The following is a 27005-nucleotide window of genomic DNA, read 5'->3' as shown; positions in this document are numbered from 1 at the left end:
ACATATAGGTTCATCAGTTGGTTCAGAATAAAACAAATGTTGAGTTCGCCTAAGTTTAATTTTTAAAATCTATTTTTAACCAATAACCAAACAGACAATTTGCCTCTTTGTATCCAACTTTTATTAGAATGAAAATGTTGACTTGAAGCAGCAAGTAGAAATCTGGATAGACTGGATTATCTCAGCCAAGGAATCTGAAAGACGTTTGGAAATCAGCTCTTAATGTCTCCATCTGTAACAAATCCAGAGACACATAATGAGGAATAATTCATAGTCATACCTCATTCATGTTGGAAAACCTCCTAGGAAGAAAAAAGGGACACAGCAACATATCTTCCAAAGTTGTCCAAACTTTCATCGATTAATTATCACTTTTAACCAGATCACTGGAACAGCAATGTTTACACAACAAAAACTTGTATTTGTATCCCATCTTAAAACAGAAAAAAGTGTGGTCAAGGTACTTCATACTTTTTTTTCCATCAAATCCCATTTGAACAGGTGCAATGTACCCTTAACGCAAGCATCATAGCAGGTATGTTAACCATGTCTCACTGATAAAGTATACTGATAGAGTACATAAGGTATTGACCTAACATTTTTGCTATATATACGAGATGTGTAGGAATTATAAAAAAAACTAAATTTTGAGCAAGAATTCATGATCAAAATTTGACCTACTCTATTCATTTCTTTTGAAACTGACAGTCAAATAGATGTATCCAGGACCCACAACATTGCTACAATTGCATAAAATGGCTGCGTCCATAGCATATTATATTCCATTAGTGTATTTCACAAATCTTTCTATTACAAATAATTGACATCTTTTTAACATCTCATTAACTCTCAGATACATATAACATCTTGCCCAAACATATCTTTAATTCCTTCTATTAATATCTCCAACAAACATAAAAATAAAGTTTGCTCAAAAAACACCTTGTCTTTATGACGCTTTACAACAGTCCAGACTTTACATCAAATTGGTAACTTCTAGAATATTTCACAATATTGCTCAAGATGTGTGCAGAAGCAGATATATACACTCTGTTCCTATAATACTGATTAAATTTTAATACAGCAAAATAAATAAACCTGTGATCTTGAATGCAAAATGACCAGTAGGATCCAACAGATTCAATGTTCAAGACTGGCCAAAATTTAATAGTCTTTAAATAACTTTCCAGTCCTATTTAGTAGCATTAAAAAGAAGACAATAGCAAAATGAAATTTTAATCTTCAGTACAATATTTTGAAAATTAGCAATAAGAAAATAATTTGACATAAAAAACAATTGCCCCAAAAAAACTGAGGCATAAAATAAGCTTAATTATTTTCATGCACTTACTTGCTGTCAAATTAGATTATTACAGGTAGTTGATACATAGAGTGACGTGAAATATGCAAACATCTATTTCGAATACATTGCTGCTTATGGAGTTTTTAAAGACGGAGTTTGTTATTTCTAGTTTACAGGTAGAAGCACAAATATAATCCACTAGTGTCTGGTTGTGGTCCATCAAAGCTAATCCAATCCAAATCATTTTGAAATGAGTTATCTGACAATGCACTGAGTCCAGCACTTCCAAACTTTAACATTGAGAAATGTTAAAATAAAATTAAGTTCATATTTGAGGATAATACATGACACAATTTCTCAGATTATTTTGTCGCAATGTACTTCAGCAAACCAACTGAAGTTAATTATTACTAAACTATGGTATGGCACTTCAGTTTGATTAAAAGTGCAAATAGAATAGCGTTATTTAAGCATGCAGCATGGAACCATCAATGAGAGCTTTATTTTTATATGAAGAGCAACACTTAGGAAATTACTGTTAAGTTCCACTATATACTTAAACAAGCAGCAATTATTCAGTAAGCACAGGAACAGTAATTATAAAATTGCCATTAAAAAGTATTTATGTGCATTGATGTTATCAGTTATAAAAACCTTCATAACCAATGCATCTTTGGTATTGAGATGGTGTTTCGAACATCACTTGATAACTAGCAAGAGACTTGTTACTTAACAGTTATAATTAACAAATTTATTCTATATTATTTCAAACCCCCGTCATCCCCAAGCATCCCACACAACTCCCCACAATTTGCTACACGTCTCAGTGCGTTTGGGGAAGCAATTAACCACAACATGAAGAATCCAACACATTCAAACTGGACAGCCTGTCAATATAATAAAAAAAGGTCAATGCAGTTATTGATGTTCTGCTGCAAGCTGCCACCAGTACATTTACTAAGTACTACATCATAACAAATTCTACTAAAGATATCTAGAGGTCAAAAGTCATATTGTACCAATTCAACCAGAAAATATTATGACAAATTATTTAAACATATTTGTTTTGATAAGCCTTTGGCCAATGTCATTGTTTCCTGGTTTATTAGCGGGAAGAGAGTGAAAGGTCGTTAAATGCTGAGTGGAGGTGAAACTGGATGATCCTGTATTATTTTTAAACTCTTCTATTTCTTTTAAACATTACTGAGCCCATTTTTTTTAGCTAAAATGTCAAATATTACTTGATACTGAATATTCATACTGAATAAAAATGGATAATTCAAGGTTAATTCAGTGCAATTGTGAATTCAGAGTTCAGCTCAAGATGTACTTAATTATGGAGGCAACCTTGAATCTAAGTATCAATACTTATCAGCCAAAACACCTTTATTGCTGTTTCTATTAAATTTGTTAACAGAACATTGGTGTCAAGGAAAAAAAATGGCATTATTTTTAAGCTAACAAAGAATACCAGGACATCCCTTTGGTGATATTACTTCACTGATTTTGGCATCAAACTGATTCCACTAGTTATAACCCATCATTTCTGTTTGCTGTACAATGACATTTTTTAAATAAAAATGAACACAGTGGGTTTGGAATTACTAACCTTCCCTTTGTATTGCCCTTTGCTGTGGTTGCTCTACAGGTAGAGTAGCTTGCTCATCTGCCTATTCTTTCAGTATCAGTTTGCATGACTATACTCAACTGCAGACAGTGTCCTAGGCAAACACCATTGTGCCATTAGCCAACAGACATACTCTTAATCAATGAGTAACAGTGATTCAAGACATAACTCTACTGTTTTCTGCTTCCCAATCCCAGAAAACTGTCTGATAGTCCTCAACAGCTGTCCTACCTATTATCACTAATTAACAATGGAGTGGGACAAGAACCCAGAATTGTCTGAGCTGCAGAGCCTGCTATTAGACTGTATGGTGTTCTTATACAGGTCGTTCTGCTATAATGCACGTTTCGTCAACACAAATTTGATGTAACACTTTAAACGCTGTTTCTAAAGTGTGATGTTTTTACAACATGGGATTGCACAAGAATGCAACCATTGTGTTATAGAAGAACTGTATCACACAACCAATAGGGAAACCCCTACTCTAAATTTAAAAGGGCATTTAAATGGTAGCAGTTGCTTTCCAGTATTTCAACCAAAAACAATTGCCAATGAATGGGCTTTAATAGTAAGGGCTGGCAAAATGTTCAGTCATAACAGTACTAAATCCTGTCCTTACCAACATCTACCTGCATATTCCCTCTAGGTACTCCCATCTAATTTTGACCAGAACAGGAATCTTGCTAATTTTCTTAGTCTAATAGGTTATGATTATAAATAGCATATGCTGTTAACCACAATTGACAATGAGGTCAATTAAAGCACGAAAATTGCTGTTGCAGCTAATTCAGTGACTTCCTTATTTATAATATCAAGTGATTTAATGCTTTAGATAATGCAAATATGACTATGATGTTGTGATTGCGAGAAAGTGCTATTTGAATTCAACATTGCTGAACCTCAACATAAACCCAGCACCTCTGTCAGAACGTGGAATGATGTGTACCCATTTTAAATCTGACTGAATGATGGCTTAAAAAACACGGCAGGTCAGTCAGTATCTATTGTAAGAACAAGTGAGTTAACATTTCAAGCCTACAGAGATATCACGCATACTTGAAACGTTAATCTACCTGTTTTCTCCACAGCTGCTGAATGACCAGCTGTTTCCAATATTTTCTGTTTGTTTCAGACATTCAACATTTTCAGTTTGTTTTAAATGGAATGATTATTTGGCTCAATGGCTCAATAATAAGAAATTAAAACAATGCTGACATGTTTGCTTATTGGAACAAGTCAAGCCATTGCAGACATTTAATTCAGTCATAAGTAAGTTGTTTACTGCAAATTATTTAAGGACCATGCATAACTACATCATATGAAACCCAAACTAAATACGATTTTACAAATCCAGAAGTTCCAATTACATATTAACAATTGTAACTAATACATATTGAAACCAGACATAGAAAGAATACAATCCAAGCAAAATGTACACCCTGTAGACTATACCTCTATCCTTACCAGGATCAGTGATCACCTTCCTTCGATCGTCAGAATGAACAAGTAGTGCTGGAGGTTAAACTAAACTGCACCTGGCAAAACTAGCTAACAGCACGGACAGTGTGAAAAGGTTTCAATTGTTTTCCTGCTGAAAGCTAACGTAAATCTGACAAGCAGTAACAAAATATGAAGATGTCAAGAACTGCAGGACAGCCTGATTTGAAACCAACACAAAGGTCAGCCCAACGAGGGTCTATTTTGCTAAGACATCCCATATGATTCTAAACAGCAAAAGTCATTGCAGTCTTTCATCAGCAAACATCTTGGTGACCTCTTTTATTAGTAAAATATATGAACCTTGACCCGATGCAAAAATTCAATATTTTCCCCAAATATTTAAAAAATGTATTCACATCCGTAGTGGAGTCAGAGAGTCTGCTGGATGTAATTTGACATCTGAATTATTTTGAGGCCAATATGGAAAGCTATTCAGAGCCTTATTTGAAGATGTGTCAATCAAAATATCACTTATGCTGCACAGAAGTACTTCCAAGATCTCCACAGTGGTGATATCCTTCAGACAACTACAGATAAGGTGAAGAAAACCTTTGATGAATCTGTCACATTTTAATGCTAAGAGGCTGTGATAAGAAAGATATTTCAATACCCTCTCGCCTTTCCTTTTAGCACCAACTGTTTCAAAATTCATCGAGTCCGATAGCCTCAGAACCTGTAACAATATGTAAAAGGTCTCATTTTCTTTTGTGCAGCACTGATTAAGATTTTAAATTATGTTGTTAAATCAAAATGGCAGGCCTGTCCTCAATGATGAGAAATTAAAGCTCTGCTCACATGTTTGCTTGTTGAAACAAGTGGCCTTTGCTGACTTTGGTGCGTGCAGGGGCCAGCTATATTAAGCACCCTTTCATCCATTTTAGATGAGATTCGGATGATTGAATTATGTGTGATTGTCAGCAAGATGTAGCATGAAATAAAAATGCTGGTGCCAATTCCTTTTGATTAAAACCTATTCTATGAATCTGAAGTTTGAATTTTACATTTTGTCTCTCTGCTGTAATTTCCTTGTATAATGAAACTACGTAGACATGAATAAAACTACAGAGTAGAATATGTTGATACAGGAAAACATGACCCATTCAGTTTCAGAGGCTTGTGATTTGCAGGCGAGTTATTTTACTAATCCAGTAATCTCCAAACCGGACTTAGGTGTGAGGGATTTCCTAGAAAATAAAACATTTTATTTCAAATGCAAATTTCCCTAGTCCAGTCCTTCTGAAATATATCACTTCAACACAGTAATGAACTTAGACACAGCCCATAATTCTGATCTATCCCCCTTCTCCATTTGTTGTGGGAGAAAAAGGGATCTTTAATTAACTTCAGCATTTGAATAGGCACACAGTTTTCATCACGGGTAATTGCCTTTGATTGCCTTCCTAATTTACTGTTGCTATTGTAATATTGCTTGGCATATTCACCAGCTTTAAGCCTGTGACCTTCTCTGGTTTGCAGCATTCTGCATTAGGCATCAGAGTGTGTTCAGCCTTCATAAAAATTAATAAACTTATCAATTCAAAGGCCAAGGAAATTGCTGGAGAGTATAAACTGGATAAATATTGAAGATCTGCCTTGCAATAGCACCTAGCAGTGATATAATATTTAGCTACATCTTCAACAATAATAGTGGGCAGCTGAAACAACCATGCAAGCCATTAGCTGATCTTCTTTAATAAGTTAATTACCATAGTTTGTAGCACTAATTATGTATTTAAATGCCTGTCTCACTTGTAAGCAAGGGATTAATTTATAAACACACTAGATGCACAGCCATTTAGAGATACAGCTTTGCTACTTCTTCTTGAGATGTTTTGCCATTCATGAAAGAAGTCTTGAGAGAAAACACTAATTTTAAAAGGCTGTGTGAGAATAGACATGTCTATTCAAAATCATTAAAGCCCCTCCAGCATAAAGTTGTCATTGTCAATGGCTGCTGTAGTGTTGTTCCCGGAAGAATTTACAAAGATTTCAGCATAAAAAAAGGCATGTGATTGCAATTTAAATTGCAGAACCACCCAGTAGAAAACGCATATTAATTAATTGACATGCAGGAAGGTTTTAAACAAAAACCAAATCAAAATGCTGATCAGACCAAGAAAAGTGATGAATGCCAATGATTTACAGCTTCATCTTACCTGATTTGCCACACCCTGTCCAGTGGAATCAACCAACCACAAAGCAAGGATTGTGTCAAGTGATTATTACTTACAATTTACTGGTAGGTAATTTAATGAAGTACAAGCTCTGATATTACAACTGTGTAAATTTTTACAGGTAACTGTGATGGTACCAAACCAGACCACATGCTTTATATAAATATCCCAGATCAGGTCATGTTACAATTTGGTTAGGGACCAATACCCTTTCTTTCTAAAATTGACAAAAGGTGAGATCCAGGGCCTTGCTAAAAGAATAAAGCCACAAGATTCCACTGTTTTGAACAAACAGTAATATTTTACAAATTCATCTCTAATGGAGAATTGGATCCATCAGTTGCAGGAGACTTCCTGGATATTCCTTCAGACCCACAATCCAAAAATGTGCAGGTTAGGTGAATTGGCCATGCTAAACTGCCCATAGTGTTAGATGAAGAGGTAAATGTAGGGGAATGGGTCTGGGTGGGTTGTGCTTTGGCGGATCGGTGTGGACTTGTTGGGCCGAAGGGCCTGTTTCCACACTGTAAGTAATCTAATCTAATCTAATCTAATCTAACCTGTATTGCCATATACTACCATACACTACCAGTTACCGTAGGCAGGCATTGCCACTCTAAGAAGTGGAGAAGGCATTTGTTGTCCTTACCAAGCCTTCATTCAACTCCACTAAGGGGGCGGGGGTCGGTATTTGGACAGATTATCTGGATGAACAACTGCTGCATGCATTTGGATGATCTTCTCATGGTAATCTTGACAAGCTGAATGTGTGGGCAAACATACGGCAGATACAGTGTAATGTGGATAAATGTGAAGTTATATATTTCAGTGTAAAAAACAGAAAAATGTTATTTAAATTGTAATATATTGGGAAATGTGGATGTTCAAATGTGCCTTTGTACAATAGTCAGTGACAATAAACATGCAGGTGCAGCAAGTAATTGAAAGGCAAATTGCATGTTGGCTTTCATTGTAGAGAATTTCAGTTCAGAAGCAGGGATGTCTTACTGCAGTTATACAGAGCCTTGGTAAGATCATACCTGGGCATTGTGTACAGTTTTTTTGGTCTCCCTACCTACGAGAGGATATACTTGCCATTGAGAGAGTGCAGTAAAGGTTTACCAGATGATACTGAAGATTACAGGATTATTGTATAAGGAGAGATTGGATTGATTGGAAGTTCTGTTCACTAGAGTGTAGAAGAATGAGAAGAGATCTAACTGAAATGTCTAAAATACTAACAAGGTGAGAAAGACTAGATGAAGAGAGGATGTCTTCCCTGGTTGGGGAGTTTAGCACCAGTGTCACAATCTCAGGATATGGAGTTGACCATTTCGGATTTAGATGAGGCAACGTTTCTTGACTCAGAGGATGGTTAACCTGTAGAATTCACTACTGCAGAAAGACGTAGAGGTCAGATCACTGAGTATATTCAAGAAAGAGACTGAAATATTTTTACATTTTAAAGATATCAAAGATATGTACAGAAAGTGGAATCATAGCATTCAGGCATGATCTTATTGAATGGGGCAGCATGCTTGAAGGACTGTATGTCCTCCTCCTACTCCTAGTTTCTATGTATCTAAGCTCCTGATTGTAACAGTGCCTCTAATGTCCTTCTCAGGAAGCTGTGATAACAGAGAAAGTCCTGCCATAGGGCAGAAGTCCCTCACAATGCCAGGACTTTCATGTCTTCTGGCAAATGACAATACACACCAAGAACACCAGGACCAATGGAATACCAGGGTTAACAGTCTGCCTCCAGCTGGCAGTAAGAAGGAAAACTATAGAATAGTACCTGTTAAAAGACAAAATCATTGTCAGGCTATCATAAAAGATTGCTACATTTGTAATGTGAAATGTTATTTTGTTCACCTTCTATTCATTAAACATTTAATGCATACTAGGATTTTTGAATGTTTATGTTTGAACTGCAGACTATCTTACATCAAAAGAGACTGCAATTCCATGACACTTGAACAAATCAGAGGCTCTTCTAAGACATGCGTATGGCATTGAGCCTTACAGATGTCTTAAATGTATGCTTCATTGAGTTGGGCAGAAGTCAGATGGCACCTCCAGACTACTGTTTGGTCGAAGTTTGTAAAGCCACAGTTGCAAAGTCTTGTAAGCCAGGCACCTCATTTCAATAGTACCCAGTCTCTGATGGCCATCATGGTCACATGCAACCTCATGCTCCTTCTCTGGGTCACTGCTTGAATCATCATTTCAAGATATATGAACTCCTTCATGTCAGCATCCATAAGTTCTTTTCTCCTCCCTCCTGCTAATGCTGTGCAGTGCATACTGTATGTCAATGATCAAAGATGCAGGACCATGTACATACTGAAAAGAACCAGTAGATCTGTCAAGACTACTAAATCTTGAGCAGACTTAGGTTCTCACTATGGTTTCCCAGGTGGAAGTACGTCAGGCATTATATATCTCCTCCACTTGACAGTGTGAATGTTTGATGGACCATGAGCTATTTCCTTAATGGATAGTCCTTGTCTCCTATATGAATCAGTAATCCAGATGAGATAGGGCTAGAACAGATATTGCAACTGGGCGTGCCTGAGAATACTCACATGATGCCACGCACATAGCTGCAGTATGCACTAATCACAGAACGTCTGGATGTTCAAATAGTGAAAACTTGCTTGTTAACAAAAACTCATGGCTGGCTCCCTCACTGCTTTAATTGGCATGTATGTACAGTCAATGGTCCTTTATATTTTGCAAAAACCTAAAATAGCCCTAAAGCCTTTCACTTGGATTAGCTCCCATTGTCAATAGTGCATTTTATGAAGGTGCCCACTCTCCTGAAAAGTTTATTCATCACTAGTTTGATATAGAAGTGGGTTGAAGATTGTGAAATGCTGCAAAGGACACTGAACATCGAACATAAAACAGTACAGCACAGTACAGATCCTTCAGCCCTTGGTTGTGTGCTGACCTTTTATCCTACTCTAAGATCAAGCTAACCTACATACCCTTTATTTTACTATCATCCATGTGCATATCCAAGAGTCGTTTTAATATCCCTAATGTATCTGACTCTATTACCACGGCTGGCATGCATTCCACGCGCCCATCACTCTCTGTGTAAAGAACCAACCTTTAACATTCCCCTAAACCTTCCTACAATCACTTAAAATTATGGCCCCTCATGATAGCCATTTCTGCTCTGGGAAAAAGTCTCTGACTCTTCACTCAATCTACGCCTCTCAGTATCTTGTACACCTCTTATCAAGCTGCCTCTCACCCTTCTTCGCTCCAATGAGAAAAGCCTTAGCTCCCTCAACCTTTTTTCATAAGACATGCCCTCCAGTCCAGGCAGCATCCTGGTAAATCTCCTCGGACCACTGGATGGCCAGCCACACCACTGGAATATATCTCCCCAGTAATCATGTTGCAGATGGTGTCACCATGTCCCTGAAGACATTCTGCAATACTGGAGTTTGATCAATTGGAGATAACTGGAGTACTGCCTGTTCACCCTTTATTCTCGTTGCTATGTTCCTCTAACTGACCTTCTGGCCCTTGAACATCAATACAATATTCATGTTGCTGGCACTTTAGTGATTGCCACCCCAGGCCTTCCCCTTTATTTTACCTCACTGGAAAAGCCTCCACTAGACTGGACTATTCCCAAGGCACCTTTGGCTTCCTTTGCTGTAAAAAATCCTGCAATTACTCATTCTTTGTCTTTGGCCTCTTTTCCCAGTCAGACCCTCACAGACGGCTCCTTCACTGACTCAACAGCAAACCTGTTCACAAGGTAATCACATATTCTAGGAAATCATTAATTCTATAAGAAAGCATTTCTGTTAAATGCAAATATTTTTTAAAAATGCAGAATTACAATAGTTTATATTGAGCAGAAAGTAACTTTACCTGTGTGTTGGCTAAGTGATGCAGTTGAATAGTAACTGTAATAGCCAAATCTGAGTGATTTTATCTAGCCCACAAGTAGCAAGCTTTTTCAATCAAGTCTGCTACTGGACACAAAGCTTATGATGTCAAAGCAGGATGCCCTGAGGGTATGGCGTTTCCTAAACTCTAAATTGAAAGCGACCATAACACATTTTCACAGACACAAACACACCTGAAAGCCATGTTTTAAAAAAAAGGTATAAACAAAGGGCAGCAATAGCCTCTGATTTCCACATATCTGCATACTTCTCAGGTGCCATGTTTTACAATGGCACTATAGCTTGTCATCAGAACAAATTACCTGTCATATTTGTCGATAATATCTGAAGATTCGACCTGACAACTCATCTCACCACCCCCCCCCCCACCCTGACACACAACACAAACCTGTCTTCACTAAGTATAGAAGATGTAAGGTGGAGTCTTTGGCTGATAAAGCGAGTTTATTTCAGGCAGCCTTGGATTGGACTTTGGGGTCAAGCAATAAACAGAGATGCGAAGGGTTGATTTTGTTCCTATACAGCAAGCTCAGCCAAGCAATAGCTCTTTAAGCTGGACATGCTTTAAGAGGATTTTGAGTGCTCATAAAGCTACAAGATGTGTTCGGAATTGTAAAACTGCTAACTAGTCATTCATTTCAGTTGGTACTTGGTTTTTAAATATCTCTGAAATCCTATATTAAAAGAAAATCACATATAGTAGATGCTTACAAACTATGGCTTCCAATATTTTATGAGAACAATGCTGTAAGTGTAAATCACACATTTAATAAATTATACCATCACCATCCAATTGGCAGGAGTACCATTGCAATGCTTTTCTCTTTCCAAAAAAGCATTGTGCAAAAACAGAATGTTGTGTAAAAAGGATTTAAACTAGATAAAGAAATAAAACTTTGTAAATTCTTGAGTGTTTTTTTTCCCAAGGCGTTAATACAAGGTATTAGTGAGACTGCCCCTGAGTATTGCAAAGAGTTTCGGTCCCTTTACTTAAGGAGAGATGTAGTTGCACTAGAGGCAATTCAGAGGATGTTCACTAGATTGATTCCAGAAATGAGAGGTTTGTCTTATGAAGAGAGTTGAGCAGTTTAATTTAATAATCTCCAGACTTTAGGAGAAGAAAAAGAGATCTAACTCAAGATAATTACAACTATACAAGATATTAAAGGGGATTGACAAAGTAGACGTAGAGCCAAGGTTTCCCTTTGTGGGGCAATCCATAATGAGAAGTCACAGCTTTAGGACAAGGGGTAACAGATTTAAAGCAGAAATATAGAAGAAATACTTCTCTTAAATGGTTGTGAAGCTGTGCAATTCACCACCCCAGAGTGCATTGGATGCTGGGACACTGAATAAATTTGAGAAGGAGCTGGACTGTTTTTTAATTTGTAATGGATTGAAGAATTATGGAGAGTGGACAGGAAAGTAGAGTTGAGGCTGAGATGAGACCAACCATGATCATATTTTCAAGGCTCGAGGAGGTTAATTGTCTACTCCTCTTTCTAGTTATTATGCTTTTATGTTTTTGTATAATTAACTGTTTAATGAAAATCTTTATTGGAGATATTACTGTATGGAAATTCATTTAGATATTTCTGTAGCAGTGCATGGACAGAAGGCACAGTCGTTGTGCTTTAAATGATCAGAATGATACATCAGTGACAGAAACATGAAGGATGGAAATTGGTCCAGGGGTCTCCCAGTCTATGGGCAAGAATTTCATAGCAATCTTATTGGTGTTTTTTTCCACAACTGGCAATTATGCAAATATTGTCAGTGATAATGTTAGTCAGAGTTAGTGTGCACATGGGTGTGCATCTCTAGTTGGCTTCTCATAGATCCAAAATGTTGACGACTGCACACACATTGCAATCTGTGCAACCACCAAAAGTACTTCTGCTGATGTACACATGATTATGAGGAGCTGTCATGATGCTTTCATCTTGTAGTTTTCCAAGTTCCTTAAAGAAGTGAAACAAGAGGTGGCTGCTGGAAGAGAAGTGATACTGCAATTTAATGGTGGCTAATGGTATCTGAAAGAAAAGACAACAAAACTCCAGAGGACTACTATCAATGTTATTTGACTATTTAGTGTATGTTCAAACAAGTCATCGGTGTGCTGCAGATGCATTTCAACGGCCTGGTAGCCAATAACGGGAAAGATAAGCAAAGGTGCAAACAAATCAAATTTGTTTTTTTTTTAAAGGGTTTTCTCATAAACCCGTATGCATTGGCTTGTGAAGCTACAAAGTTTTATCTTTTCCTATCACTCCTACATGATGACACTTTTGTGGCTTCATAAGATGCAGAGATCCCTGCACCGATTCCTGCTCTGAGTGCTGAGATGTTCTCAGTTGAAATGCTCTGACTTTGGACCATGTGAGGACTTCACCAATTACTGCTCTGCCTACATGAGTAGCATCAAAATATGAGACAGTCCAGGCGTTGACTGAGAGGAGAGGCAGACAACAGGTGAGAAATAGGGGACTTTTCACAGCAGTACGTAGCTAACTATGTAGTTGTGCTCACCTTTCCCAAACTGTTGTTGATGTCCTCAGACACCTTCAGCCTCAGATTGTTGCAGGATTAGGCTTTTTCCTCCCAATTAGGAACAGGCACAACTCAATTTACCTAACTGTCTAATCTGAGTTAAAAGAATATACACATCAGGTTTTATTTTATTAACAAGAAAATAACTATGTTTTGCAATTAAACTGTTTTAACCAATAGCAAAGAAAAGGAATATAAATGGCTAACTTTTAAGTCTATAAAGTAAACTATACCCATTTTTAAAACTCCCACACATACAAGCAGATACACAAGGAGGCAAGACAAGACACAGACAAGACAAGACACAGACATTATGGGTGGAGAAGGAACAAAAAAAAGCAAATGAACACAGTTCTGGCACCAATTCAGATTACAGATGTCAATGAGTTGCTTTCTTTCGACTTTCTTCTGATGCTTTCCAAATCTTTGTGATGAGAGCTTATGGATACAATTATCGTTCATCTTTTCATTCACTGTTGGAGAGTCACCCTTGTTCCTCTGAATGTGGTTATTCTCCTTTTCCATTCAACAAGGGGGATTTCCAGAGAGAACAGCTTACAGAGAAAGGTGATGGAGAGTAGCTACCTTCTCTGGATTTTCTGTTACTTCTCCATACAGTAAACAGAGAGAAAAAAGTACATGCTTTCTCTTTGCAGACTATACGTTTCTGCTTTATTGTCCATACCCAAGGCTGTATTTTCACAGGAACCAATCAAATGATTGTTGCTATGCTGAGCCCACAAAAATCAATCTTGATGGAAAAGTCATTTAAAGGCATCTCTGGGCAAAACTGCCCTGAACCTACACAGGCAAAGCCATTAGTCTGGAATACTCCTTCACTGCTTGAATAAGCCAATAGTGTAGAAACAACTCACAATGCGTACCATCTACTTGTTGTTAAAGCTACAAACATCATCTTACATAGTCTCCTTGGTTTAAAGAAACATCTTTTTCTCATTTTTATTCAACAATCAAAAAAACAAACAAAAAGTCTTTATAGGATAAGTATCTCTTTCCAGTTCCTCACAGCTCCAGCAGCAGCACATCAAGGATGTTGTCATTGAAACGGGATTCAGTCTTTCAGCATGAAACCCATTACCGTATCTCCAATTCTGAACTTAACCAATCTTCAGACTTACTTATTAAAAGATTGGAGTTGAGGTTCACACTGTACTACTATCACACATTTAACATCAACCATAAGTAAAATGAAAAAGAGCTGGCTCAGTTAAATGCTATTGACAAGACATGCTGAACATATTTCTAGGTTTCCTACACAACACTGGAGCCTATACCCTATCCCAATGTGCCTTTGAATTAGATATTGTGAGGACACTATGGCTTTAAGAGGTGTATTTTTTCTCACATTTTTTTGAAGAGAAGTTTTAAGACACAGATGAAGAGCATATCTACTTGAATCCAATTAAGTGAACAGTTTAAGAGGCCATTGCAATTTTTGTCTAATGAAAATAGTCTGAATGGGTAGGGTCAAGCTCCTCCAGAGTTAGGATTTTTAATTTTAGTTTTTCAGTAGCAGTTGCTGGGGTCTTAAAGCTAGGTTTGGAAGCTGCAGTGCATCTCTCCCTGCTACGCTCTCTGAGTTTTCTCTTGATGTTTTTCCTCCTGGATTGGAGAATTGCCAGTGAGACAATCTATTTTACTGAATTTCCTTTGCCAAGGGTGTGTTTATGGGTTGTTACTATATTTGAACAGTCACTGTTTAGTAGTTAAATAATCTATTATTCTGTTAAGTTTTTCAATAGAGTTAGGTTATTCCAATTTCTTCTTTTTTTTTGTTGTATTTTAACTAGAGTGTATGAATAAAGTGTGTTTGCTTCAAGACTAGTAGTTTGACCACACAAATTGCAACTGGAACACAACGTCTGGAAATTGCCATGAACATAAGAAAAAGTTAGGGTCTAGGCAATCTTCTTAATATACTTTGAGGGGGTTTGATCTGGTCGATAATAATGTGCTCTAGATAAATGTTTACAATATAAATAATGGCTTATTAAAGGGCATCTAAGCTTATGTGGACTATGAGAGTTAAATCATGGAGTTCAGAATGACAATTGCTGTCCACATTCTGTCTCCTTAGGAAGTTAAATAGCACTAAAATGCAACAAACCTTGGAGTCCTGAGTGAATTAGAGAGTAATGGATCAGAAACATTTTTGTTGTGTAGTTGAAATGTTTCAAACATCTAGCTTAATATAAAGTGCACATGTACATACTTGGACTAGTGTTGCAGTGCTCATTAGGCTGTCTTTTTTACATCAACAGTTGAGTGAAAATATGTTTCAAAGTGTTTCAAATGCATTGGGTATCTCTTAAGTAGGATTCTAATCCCCTAGCAAATAGCACAGCCAAGCACTGATATAAAGTGTGGTGATATTTAGATAAGATTTAGTGTGAAGTCTCATGTGTGGCTGTTTGGATTATAATATAGATGCAAATCTTTGGGAAGTGTTTAAGTTGGAGCAAACTACAAGTTTGTCTTTCTTTCTTTTAATGGTGTGGAGTATAAGCCATTAGAACAGAAGAGCTGAAAGTGGTCTTATCATTTTCATCTTTATTTGTTTTGGACAATTTCTTCTCCAACCAAGCATCCGTCAGCTTAGCTTCAGTGTTCAAATACAGTTTATATTTCTGGTACTTCACCCTCCACTGGAACATTTGACAGAAATCACACAAATAAATGATTGATGGAAAGCACGAGAAACATTGGGTGTGGTTATCACTACCACTTCATATGCTTCAGCAAATCCAACCTGAAGCTCAATATTATAAAGTGAAAAAAAAGGTGATAGAGAACAGAGCAAAGAGCATGGACTTTAGTCTCATACGATTGAGAAAGGGAAGATTAAATTATTCTTAACAATGTGTCTTTGAATAGAAATATTTCTTCTAGTTGATTTAAATTGTTTCATTATTTTTAGGTCATGATGAAATATCAGGTATGAGCATTTCCTTCATTAAGTATGCACCTTCAACATATCAACACGACATCACCGTAAATACTTGGGATGAAACCTACCGTTCAAACCAACCTGTTTCCTCAGGAGAATATATGTGAATGTAAGAATTTTCATTGGTACTAACATGTATGGGAGGTACAAAAATAGTAGGAAGAAGATTAAAGTAAGAAAACTAATGAAAACTTGTATTTTAATACCACAAAACTGCACAGGATTTGGCACAAAAAGACAATTTACATTAAACTGATGTATATCGGCTGACTGCAAGTGCAGACAGGCAAATAGATCTGTATCTACTGTAATCAATGCAGCTTGTCAAAAATGTAGACAACTTCAACTCATTCATTTTGGCTTGATGAAAACTAAAAGTAAGCAAAGGCATGTCCAAAACCATTTTTAAAACAGTTTTGTCCTTCGATATTAAGATATAATTTGAACCATTTCCCAACTCTGTCTGATCTTGGATTTGTATCAGTGCATACAGACAAAGAGAAGTTAACCCTCATAACACCACAGAAAAACATGACACTAGTCCTGCGACTATTCACAGATAAGAAATTACCAGGATATTCAGTAATTGATAGGATGTTTCCAAAGCTTGATTAAAGGAAAGATAAGAGTGCTCCAAATATTAAGCTGACAAATAAAGATATATTTAATCGGTCTGAAGTACGAGAACAGGCAGGTTGCTTTTGTTTTATATCCACATATATATGATCTATGTTTCATATAAGACGTTTTGCATTTATCCTTCATGTTAATGAAACAGATGTCATTAATAATATGTTGCTTGAGATAAGTTCTTTATTCTGATTTATTGTTATAGTAATTTTACAGCTTACTTTTGCAAGCAGCATTTTTAGAAAGGTTAAAGCCAAAATATGTTCCTTGCGTCTGGGAAATTAAACCATTTACATGTTACCCAATTTTACTCGATTTATTTTCAAATTTCCTAGTTTAATATCACTGTTAAAATTTTCTATACAGCAATTTGCAAAGACTCAAAGAGCTCAAAGGGTTAACATATTTGTTAGATTGTAAACAAGTGTTTTGCTGCGTATTTTTTCTAGCTGTTCCTAAGCCAAGTTTCATTTGGGTTTCAAGGACAGATTGTTTATGATGGGTGGGTTTTGTTAAATAAACAGGCTTCTTAACTACATTAAATGCTACACCATCTTAGCGAGTTTTGAGAAGATTTGTAGCTCAGGTTGAGGTTTTGGATGCAGGTTTGCTCGCTGAGCTGCAAGGTTCAACTCCAGACGTTTCGTTACCCTACTAGGTAACATCTTCAGTGGGCCTCAGGCGAAGCAATGTTGAAAATTCCTGTTTTCTATTTATATGTTTGGATTTCTTTGGGTTGGTGATGTCATTTCCTGTGGTGATCTTATTTCTTATGGTAAAGTCACTTCCAGTTCCTTTTCTCAGGGGGTGGTAGATGGGGTCTAACTCAATGTGTTTGTTGATAAGAGTTCCGGCTGGAATGCCATGCTTCTAAGAATTCTCGTGCATGTCCTTGTTTGGCTTGTCCTAGGATGGATGTGTTGTTCCAGTCGAAGTGGTATCCTTCCTCGTCCGTATGTGAGGATACTCGTAAGAGAGGGTCATGTCTTTTTGTGGCTAGTTGGTGTTCATGTATCCTGGTGGCTAGTTTTCTGCCTGTTTGTCCAATGTAGTGTTTCTTACAATCCTTGCACGGTATTTTTGTAAATGACATTAGTTTGCTCATTGTCTGTATAGGGTCTTTCAAGTTCATTAGCTGCTGTTTTAGTGTGTTGGTGGGTTTGTGGGCTACCATGATGCCAAAGGGGTCAGAGTAGTCTGGCAGTCATTTCCAAGATGTCTTTGATGCAGGGGAGAGTGGCTAGGGTTTCTGGACATGTTTTGTCTGCTTGTTTGGGTTTGCTGCTAAGAAATCAGCGGAAATGACGACAGATGATACAATGTATATGGAGGTTGGTGGGGTGGTAGGTGAGGACCAGTGGGGTTCTGTCCTGGTGGCAATTGTAGGGGCGGGGCTCAAGGGCGAAGGAGCGGGAAGTGGAGGAGATGCGGTGGAGCACTTCTCGCTTCTCTGCCTTTGAAACTCCACCGCATCTCCTCCACTTCCCGCTCCTCTGCCCTTGACCCCCGCCCCTCCACTCGCCACCAGGACAGAACCCCACTGGTCCTCACCTACCACCCCACCAACCTCCAGATACATCGGATCATCCGTCGTCATTTCTGCCACCTCCAAACGGACCCCACCACCAGGGATATATTTCCCTCCCCTCCCCTACCAGCGTTCCAAAACGACCACTCCCTCCATGACTCCCTCGTCAGGTCCACACCCCCCCACCAACCCAACCTCCACTCCCGGCACCTTCCCCTGCAACCGCAAAAAATGCAAAACTAGCGCCCACACTCCCCCCCCCCCCCCCCCCCTTACTTCTCTCCAAAGCCCCAAGGAATCCTTCCATATCCACCACAAATTCACCTGCACCTCACACACATCATTTACTGCATCCGCTGCACTCGATGTGGCCTCCTCTATATTGGAGAGACAGGCCACCTATTTGCGGAACGTTTCAGAGAACACCTCTGGAACACCCGGACCAACTAACCCAACCACCCCGTGGCTCAACACTTCAACTCTCCCTCCCACTCCACCAAGGACATGCAGGTCCTTGGACTCCTCCATCGCCAGACCATAGCAACACAACGGCTGGAGGAAGAGCGCCTCATCTTCCGCCTAGGAACCCTTCAACCACAAGGGATGAACTTAGACTTCTCCAGTATCCTCATTTCCCCTCCCCCCACCTTGTCTCAGTCCCAACCCTCGAACTCAGCACCACCTTCCTAACCTGCAATCTTCTTCCTGACCTCTCCGCCCCATCCCCACTCCGGCCTATCACCCTCACCTTATCACCCTCACCTTAACTTCCTTCCACCTAACGCATTTCCAATGCCCCTCCCCCAAGTCCCCCCTCCCTACCTTTTATCTTAGCCTGCTTGGCACACTTTCCTCATTCCTGAAGAAGGGCTCATGCCCGAAATGTCGATTCTCCTGCTCCTTGGATGCTGCCTGACCTGCTGCGCTTTTCCAGCAACACATTTTCAGCTCTGATCTCCAGCATCTGCAGTCCTCAGTTTCCCCTCCATCAAAGACCTTTCTACAGTGTGGCATCAACGTTGACATTGCCAGTTTCCTTATTTCACCTCCCCCAACTTAACCCAGATCCCACCCTCCAACTCCGCACTGACCTCTTGAACTGTCCCACCTGTCCATCTTCCTTCCCACCTATCCGCTCCACCCTCCCCTCTGACCAACCTCCACCTGCATCTACCTATCACCTTCCAAGAAATCTTCCCCCCCATATTCCAATCTTCCTATTTATCTCTCAGCAACCTTCGTCCAGTCATCGGGTGGCTTGGATTTGGTGACAGAGGTGGACCAGGACTTGCATGTCCATGGCAGAGTGGGAGGGGGAGTTGAAGCAGTTGGCCACAAGGCAATGGGGTTGTTTGGTGCGTGTGTCCCAGAGATGTTCCCTGATGCATTCTACGAGTTGGCATTCTGTCTTCCCAGTATAGAGGAGACCACATCAAGAGCTATAGATACAGTAGATGAGGTGTTTGGATGTGCAGGAAAATCTCTGCTGGGATGTGAAAAAAAATCCTTTGGGGCCTTGAACAGAGATGAGGGGGAGAAATGTGGACACAGGTTCTACACCTCTTGCAGCAACAAGGGAAAATGTCGGGACTGGAGGGTGGGTTGGTGGGAGATATGAAACTAACGAGGGAGGCACGGAGGGATTGGTCTCTGCAGAATGCAAATAGAGGTAGGGATGGAAATATATCTCTGGCAGTGGGGTCTGATTGTAGCTGGCAGAAATGGCAAAGGATAATGTGCTGTATCTGAATGTTAGTGGAGTGGAAGGTGAGGAACGGGGCGGGGGAGTTGTCTTATCCTTGTTGCGGTTTGAGGGGTGAGGTTCAACGGCAGAGGTGCAGGAAGTGGAAGAGTTGCACTGAAGGGCATTATTCCAGCACACTCCGTGTACATATATCTAATATTAATCTGTGAAGATAGTCATAGAATAATGCAACACAGAATTAAGCCATTTGATCTGTTATGTCAGTGTTGGCTACTTGAAAGAGTTATCCAACTTAATTCTGCACTAACATTTTAACCTATAACCCTGAAAATTAGTGCTAACCTATGATTTGTAAATGTTTAGCTGTGGGCTCTTTGTATCTGCATTCATTTACCCTATTTAAAAGCCATATCAATTTGCCTGCCAACTTTAATATTTGTGAATATGCACTCAGGTTCTTCTGCTCTTATATGTTACTCAAAATACACTCCATTTGAATTATACTTCAATCCATATTTTCTTCTGAAAGTCCATCACTTCATAGTTAGCGAGATTCAACTGCATTTGCCATTTTTCTGCCCATTTCAACAGATTCTGTATCCTCCTGAAATATGTTACAATCCTGCTCATGATTTACTATTCTGTCAAGTTTTGTAAAACTTCAAATTTATATGCCAAGAAAAGCAATAGTCTGATTATATTAACTAGCTGAGGCCTTTCAGAAAATACCAGTTACATTTCATTCTTTTTCATTTTTAGGCACTTTTAAAATTAGTATTAGTGACTCTCCTAAAATTGATTGCTAGGTATGCTATCTACAAGATGTACCTCAAAAAGTTGTCAAGGCTCTTTCAAAAGCACCTTCCAAACTTGCAGTTCTACTCCCAAAAAGTACAAAGGCAGCAGGAACATAATAACACTTCAACATCTCCAGGTTTCCCTCCAAGTCACAACCTAACCTTGATTTCTTCATCACTGGGTCAAAACTCCTTCCCTATGATCATTGCAGGAGTACCTATGCTCACATAAACAGCAGTGTTCAAGACGGCAGCTTACTGACACCCTCTCGAGGGCAATTAAAGATTATAAATAAACACTAAGCTTGCCAAAAATGCTCATATCCCCTTAATATAAGAATTTAAGCAAATATGAGCACAGCTTGCCTGAATTAGGTCACAAGTTCAAGTCTTCATTAAAGTAACAAAAATTGTTGTTTGCTCCATCCACTGACAAATATAAAATTTGAACAACTACACTCAAAACTCAGCAACAAGCCAGATAAACAGGTTCAAGTTATGCCAAATGGTTGTGACATTCAAAAGGTCAACTGAATTCATAGAATCACAGAAAGTTAGAAAGAATCATAGAATCCTGAGAGTGTGGAATTGGCCATTCAGACCATCAAGCCCACAGTGACCATCCGAAGAGCAGCCCACCCAGATCTACCTCCCTACCTTATCCCTGTAACCCAATGTTTCCCTAGCTTGAACATCCTTGGACACTTAGGGCAATTTAGCATGGCCTAACCACCTGCATATCTTTGGTCCGTGGGAGGAAAATCAGAGCACCCAGAGGAAACCCACAGAGACACTGAGTGAATGTGAAATTTACACACTGAGAGTTGCATGAGGCTGGAATCAAGCCTGGGTTCCTGGCACTGTGAGGCAGCAGTGCTAACCACTGAGCCACCCTGGATTGCAAGACCGAGCCATTTCCAACAATCAATATCACAACTGAGAACATAATTAATAAGTTTCCAAAAGTTTTCAGAATATAATAGGTATGATCAGATGATCATTTTCTCTCTCCTAACTCTTACTGCAAGAGGGGGAGAAGGGGCAAATAGTTCTTTTTATTATTTACTTGGGTTAACTGCAACAAAGAAATATCGTGCATAATGAGCACAGCAGTACCAAGGAAATATGGTCAGAAAATAGGAAGGAAATGTATGATCCAGCTTGTTACTGGAAATTTTATATCCTCGTGTTTACCTGCAGACATGAGTTGATTCCTCAAAAATGAAATATTTTCTTCCAAGTCAAAGGATAGAGGCATATCAAGGTCTTCGTTGCCCCAGTAAGGACGACATTCTGGCTGCTCATCAACTGGTAGGCTGTTGGCAAGTCTGGACTGACACCTGGAACAAAAATACAAGTCTGTCAAAAGTATAAAGGTAAAGCAATTTCATCAGTATAACCAAATTAAAACAAATTATATAGGGACCGGAGTTAAAGTCAAAAAGAAAGTTTCTTCACCTTTATGGTAACAAACTCTTAAGTTAGTTTTGAAATAATTATCAATATTTTCCAACTGTTAATGCACATTATGCATGTTGCTGGAAAACAAAGAATGCACTGTTCCACAATCCCCTGAAGCAGACATGGCTTATATTGTTTCATAAGTGTAATTTTCACATTGGTTTCATTAAGTTGGGGAGTAGGAAGCATTTTAAGTTGTTACTTTTACTTTATGTGGCTCTTCAGTAAATTTCTTAATCAGACAGAAAAATTGAATCATTATTCAATTGTAAAACATTTGTCTTACATGAAATATACTAGATCTATGTTAACATGTCATATTTGTTAAAAGTAATGTTGAAAACAGTACAGCTTAAAAATGTACTTTGTGACTTGATAATCTAAGATGAAAGCCTATTATAACACAGATCTTCAAAGCTTGCTCATTAGAATGCCAAAGATGTGGTGCATTTCTTTTAATCACCAATTGCGATACTGAAAGCCCCAGCTGTAGTACCATAATCTCCACAGCATCAGAGATTAGAAGCCAATTTACTTCAGTCTATTGAACATCATGAATTAAATCTCATATCCCTTACTCATTTATGACAACTAAATGTCTTTGAAAAAAATTAACACACAAATATGAATTAATAAATATTTGAACTATCATGAATAACTGAGTTTTAAAACAGACAAATTATAAAAAGGAGTTACTAATATAACTATTACAAATACATGCATGTTTAATACTTTATGTACATTAAAGTGACTAGACAGTCAAAACATCTCTAATTGCTTCACATACATTTACAGTATTGAGGCAGACAGAACATTACATGGTGAGGACAGTATTAACATATAGCATACCAATATATCTTCAGTAGCGTACATCATTTCAGGATAATAGCATCTGTTAACATGCACTAAGCACTATTATGTAGCACATCACTTCATAAATAATAAGATTATCTGACCTCAGGGCCCTGAAAACAGCAATGTGCTTAAATGTTCTCATTATTTATTTAAAACAAGAATTAAGGGAGCAAAAGTTAGGACAGCTCAGTTACTATAAATGACTGGGTGAATGGATAAGCAAAATTGCAATTAGAAAACTTCATTGTCTCTGCATAAAAGTGGAACTTTTTACCAACTTTTGGCATTTAAAAAAACTCAAGGTTAAAACATTGTTAAAGGGTTAGTTAAACATGGTTAAAGGGTTAGTTACAAAACTTATAAAACCGTAATTACCTAGTTTTGTTAAGATGTGGTAACAGTTTCTGAGCAGCTAAAAGAAGGTCAATGTAAAAGTCAGTAGATAAAATGTCTTTCAGCTTATCATCATACCGTACCAAATTACTTCAATATTGTGCTTAGTTGTCAAGGTCAACAGCCTATCACAGTAAAACCATTTGACTGACTTTTAAAACTGCTATCTTTTCCAGTTGGGCTATGGTTCAAAATTATTACAAAGTTGGATTCACTCAATATAAATTCTCCAAGTTAAGATTTTTTTTTTACCAAATTAGTTGCACCCTTCCTTCTTACAAAGTTATTTAGCAGTTTCTGTGAGAAAAAGAGATGCCTGATGAGTATTAAGTACTATTTGAATATTCACTTTAGAGATACAGCTAATGGAGCTGGGTGAAACTTTGAACAGTTTTACAAATAAAACATAACACAACTGAATAGTTGCAGTAACATTCAATTTTTTTTATTCATTCATGGGATGAGAGCAGCATTTCTTGCCTATCTCTAATTGCCCAGATTGGCATGATCTGGTGTCAGGCCCACTCTGCTGGTCCTTAGGAAAGAGAACATCCCACCTCTGCCCCACTTTGCAGGCAGGGACCTGCAGGTTCTGCTGATTGGGGTGATGCATTGGTGGGATGTTCTCTTTCCCCAGGACCAGCAGAGGGGGCCTAACACCAGATCATGCCAACCTGGTCCAAAGTTGCCACCCATGTTAAAGCAATCATAATTGTTCTGAAAAATACATAGCCCTGTAGGTAGAAGGTCAATGACTCTCTTCACTTCACCAGTATTAGGTTACAGCTGTGCCAACTACTTTTATCTCCCTTAATACATGCTTCTTTCTCATTCCAGGAGAAAAGCAGCTCACAATATGACAGAAAGAGTCATGATAGAAAGGTGTGTGATGGGCTGCATGACATTTGATTCTTCATCCCTTATTTTGGGAGCATATTGACTCTGATTGCCCCAAATGGCGGACTGGCCATGTCCAAGATGGTCTGGTAATGGAGGAGTCTCTTGACTTGCTGTGCCAGGACCCCCTGGACAAAGGCCATCTCCCTTAACTTGAGTGAGGACTGCTAAAAACCATGACATATGTCCTGGCTTTGTGTCTTCACTAAAGGATGGCAATAAAGCAGAACTATAAGCCTGATATCTCTGACTGAGGGGGAAAGGACAAAGAGGTAATGCAGATTCAAGTAGGCTCAGAATGAGTAGCACTATAAGGGCATGTGAACAGGTTTGAGATAACGCTGGTTCAGTCCATCAGCTGGGTATATTGTCCCTGAGCATATATCAACCTTGCAATTCATTACCATGATAGTTGCTGATGCAGCTTGATGTACAGAAACTTCCTGTATGTAGTTCAAAGATGTATCATGACAGTTTTTAAGTGATTGGCACATGTCAGATATCAATGCCCAGGGATGTGGGGTGTGTGTAGCCAGTGCCCTTGGAGTGTATCCTGATATGTTTGTGGCTGATGTCTAATATGGAGGTCACTTGGAGTGAGCGGAAGTCACCAGGTACCTGCTCTGAGTTACATGTTGAAAATTCTTAACACTTAGCTTGTTTGGCAAATTTGGTAAGATAGGAAGCTGAATATTAAAGAGGTGAGTTGCTGTGTTAATAAGACATTAATGCACTAAAGCGCCCTCAATAGGCAACTCTGTGCTGCCTAGTGAACTCAGCAAACCCATGAAAAATGCAATGAGTTATTCCCAATACTGAAATAGGCCTTGCTGGAATTTTTATGTTTGTGCATAGCCGACATTGTACAGACGCCTACAAGATTCCAGGCAGAAGTGAGGACTGCAGATGCTGGAGATCAGAGGCAAGATTAGAGTGGTGCTGGAAAAGCTCAGCTTGTCAGGCAACATCTGAGGAGCAGGAAAATCGACGTTTTGGGCAAAAGCCCTTCATCAGGAATGAGGCTGGAAGCCTCCAGGGTGGAGAGATAAATGGGAGCCCTCCCAACGAGGCAAAGGGTGCAGTTTTGGTATTAAATGATTAGAATCTACTGCCCAAGCCATGAAGAAAGAAAACTTAATTCAATCACTAGAAGTATTTACACTTGGTGAGGGAGAGGAATTGGATAGCTTGTTTGTAACTAAAATTTATAAGGTACTGGACTCTGAGATACATCCAAGGGTACTGTGGGCAATGAGAGTAGAAATTGCAGATAGCAGCCATAACATTTCAACTTTCCTTGGATTCAGGTGTGATGCCACACTGCAGAATTGCAAACATTACACTCTTGCTCAAAACAGAGTGTAAAGATAAGCCCAGCAGTCAGTCAGTTAACTCTAGTTGCGGTGAGGGGTGACATGAGACAGAGAGTAGTAGTTAATGGATGTTCTCGGGGATGGAGAAAAGTTTGAAATGGCCAGGGATTAGTTTGCAACCTTTGTTTTTCCTGGTTATATATTAATAAACTAGACCTTGGTATATAGAATATAATTTCAAAAGTTATGGATGATATGGAACTTGGAAGCATTTAAAACCGTGAGGACGGTAGTGTAGCACTTCAAAAGAACACAGACAAGTGGTTGAATGATCGGACAGATATGAAATGAAGTCTGTTGCAGAGAAAGTTGAGGTGATTCATTTTGGTAGAAAGAACATGGAGCAACAATACAAAATACACAGTACCTATCTAAAGTGGGTGCTGTGGAGGTTACCTAAATGTATGCGTGCACAGAACATTAAAGCTGACAGGATGGGTTGAGAGAACAATTCATAAAGCAAACAGTATCCTAAGCTATATAAGGAAGGGCACAGAATACAAGAGCAAAGAGATTATGTTGAACTTGTATGTGACACTTGTTCAGCCTCAGCTGGAGGACTGCATTTAGTTCGGGGTGCCATACTTTAGGAAGAATGTGAAGGAATTGGAGGGGACACAGAAATGGTTCCAGGGATGAGGAACGGTTGAGAAGTTAGGACTGTTTTCCTTGGAAAAGTGAAGGTTGAGAGGAGATATGATCAAGGTATTCAAAATCATAAGTGTCCTGGATAGTGTAGTTAGGAAGCAACTTTTCCACTTAAAGGATCAAGAACAAGAAGACATAGATTTAAAATAATTGGCGAAGAAGGAAGGGTGATATGAGGAAAAGCTTTTCCATGGAGCAGCTAGGATCTAATAGCTGCGAATTCAGCTAGAAAAATGGGGAGGCAAGATCAATCAATGTATTCAAAAAGGAGTTAGTTTGTTATTTGAAAAGGAATAGAAGATTATGGAGATAAGATAGAGGAAATAATTCCCATTTGGAAAACTGGTGCAGGCGCATGGATCAAAAAGTCTCCTTCTGTGTTATAATGATTCTGTGATATTACTTGAGTACTAATAGCTAAATATCAAAGAGATCTAGCCAAGATTCAAGGAAGGATAAAGATTAAGCGGATTGAGGTAAACCGATTGCATATTGAAAGGCTAGCAGAATAAGAGGTTGGTGGGGGGTTGTATGCAACTTTGCTTATATATGTTTGGAAGTGACATTGACATTCCTTAATAAGATGAATATGATCTCATTGTTACATTTATAGAATAAAGAACTAGAACATCAGCCGTGCATTATTCCCTGTGTCAGCAGA

At 38.5% G+C, this 27005-nt stretch overlaps 1 protein-coding gene across 5 annotated transcripts in view; it reads right to left on the bottom strand.

Annotated features, from left to right (window-relative positions):
* Nucleotides 1-98: 98 nt before the first annotated feature.
* fto (FTO alpha-ketoglutarate dependent dioxygenase) overlaps nucleotides 99-27005 on the bottom strand; it is a 420844-nt gene continuing 393937 nt past the window's right edge. For all 5 annotated transcript variants that reach the window (XM_087995912.1, XM_043706995.2, XM_087995913.1 and 2 more), the window contains 2 exons: nucleotides 21912-22057; nucleotides 99-232 (listed from right to left, as the gene is read on the bottom strand). In XM_087995912.1, coding sequence (XP_087852038.1) covers nucleotides 21933-22057 — 125 coding nt within the window. In that variant the 3' untranslated portion in view covers nucleotides 99-232; nucleotides 21912-21932. The remainder of the gene's footprint in view (nucleotides 233-21911; nucleotides 22058-27005) is intronic.

The sequence above is a fragment of the Chiloscyllium plagiosum genome, unplaced genomic scaffold, assembly GCF_037043375.1.
Source record: "Chiloscyllium plagiosum isolate Xiang-an unplaced genomic scaffold, Cpla_swu_hap1 HiC_scaffold_17, whole genome shotgun sequence".
NCBI classification, from domain to species: Eukaryota; Metazoa; Chordata; class Chondrichthyes; order Orectolobiformes; family Hemiscylliidae; genus Chiloscyllium; species Chiloscyllium plagiosum.
This window is presented reverse-complemented; position numbering and strand designations above follow the sequence as displayed.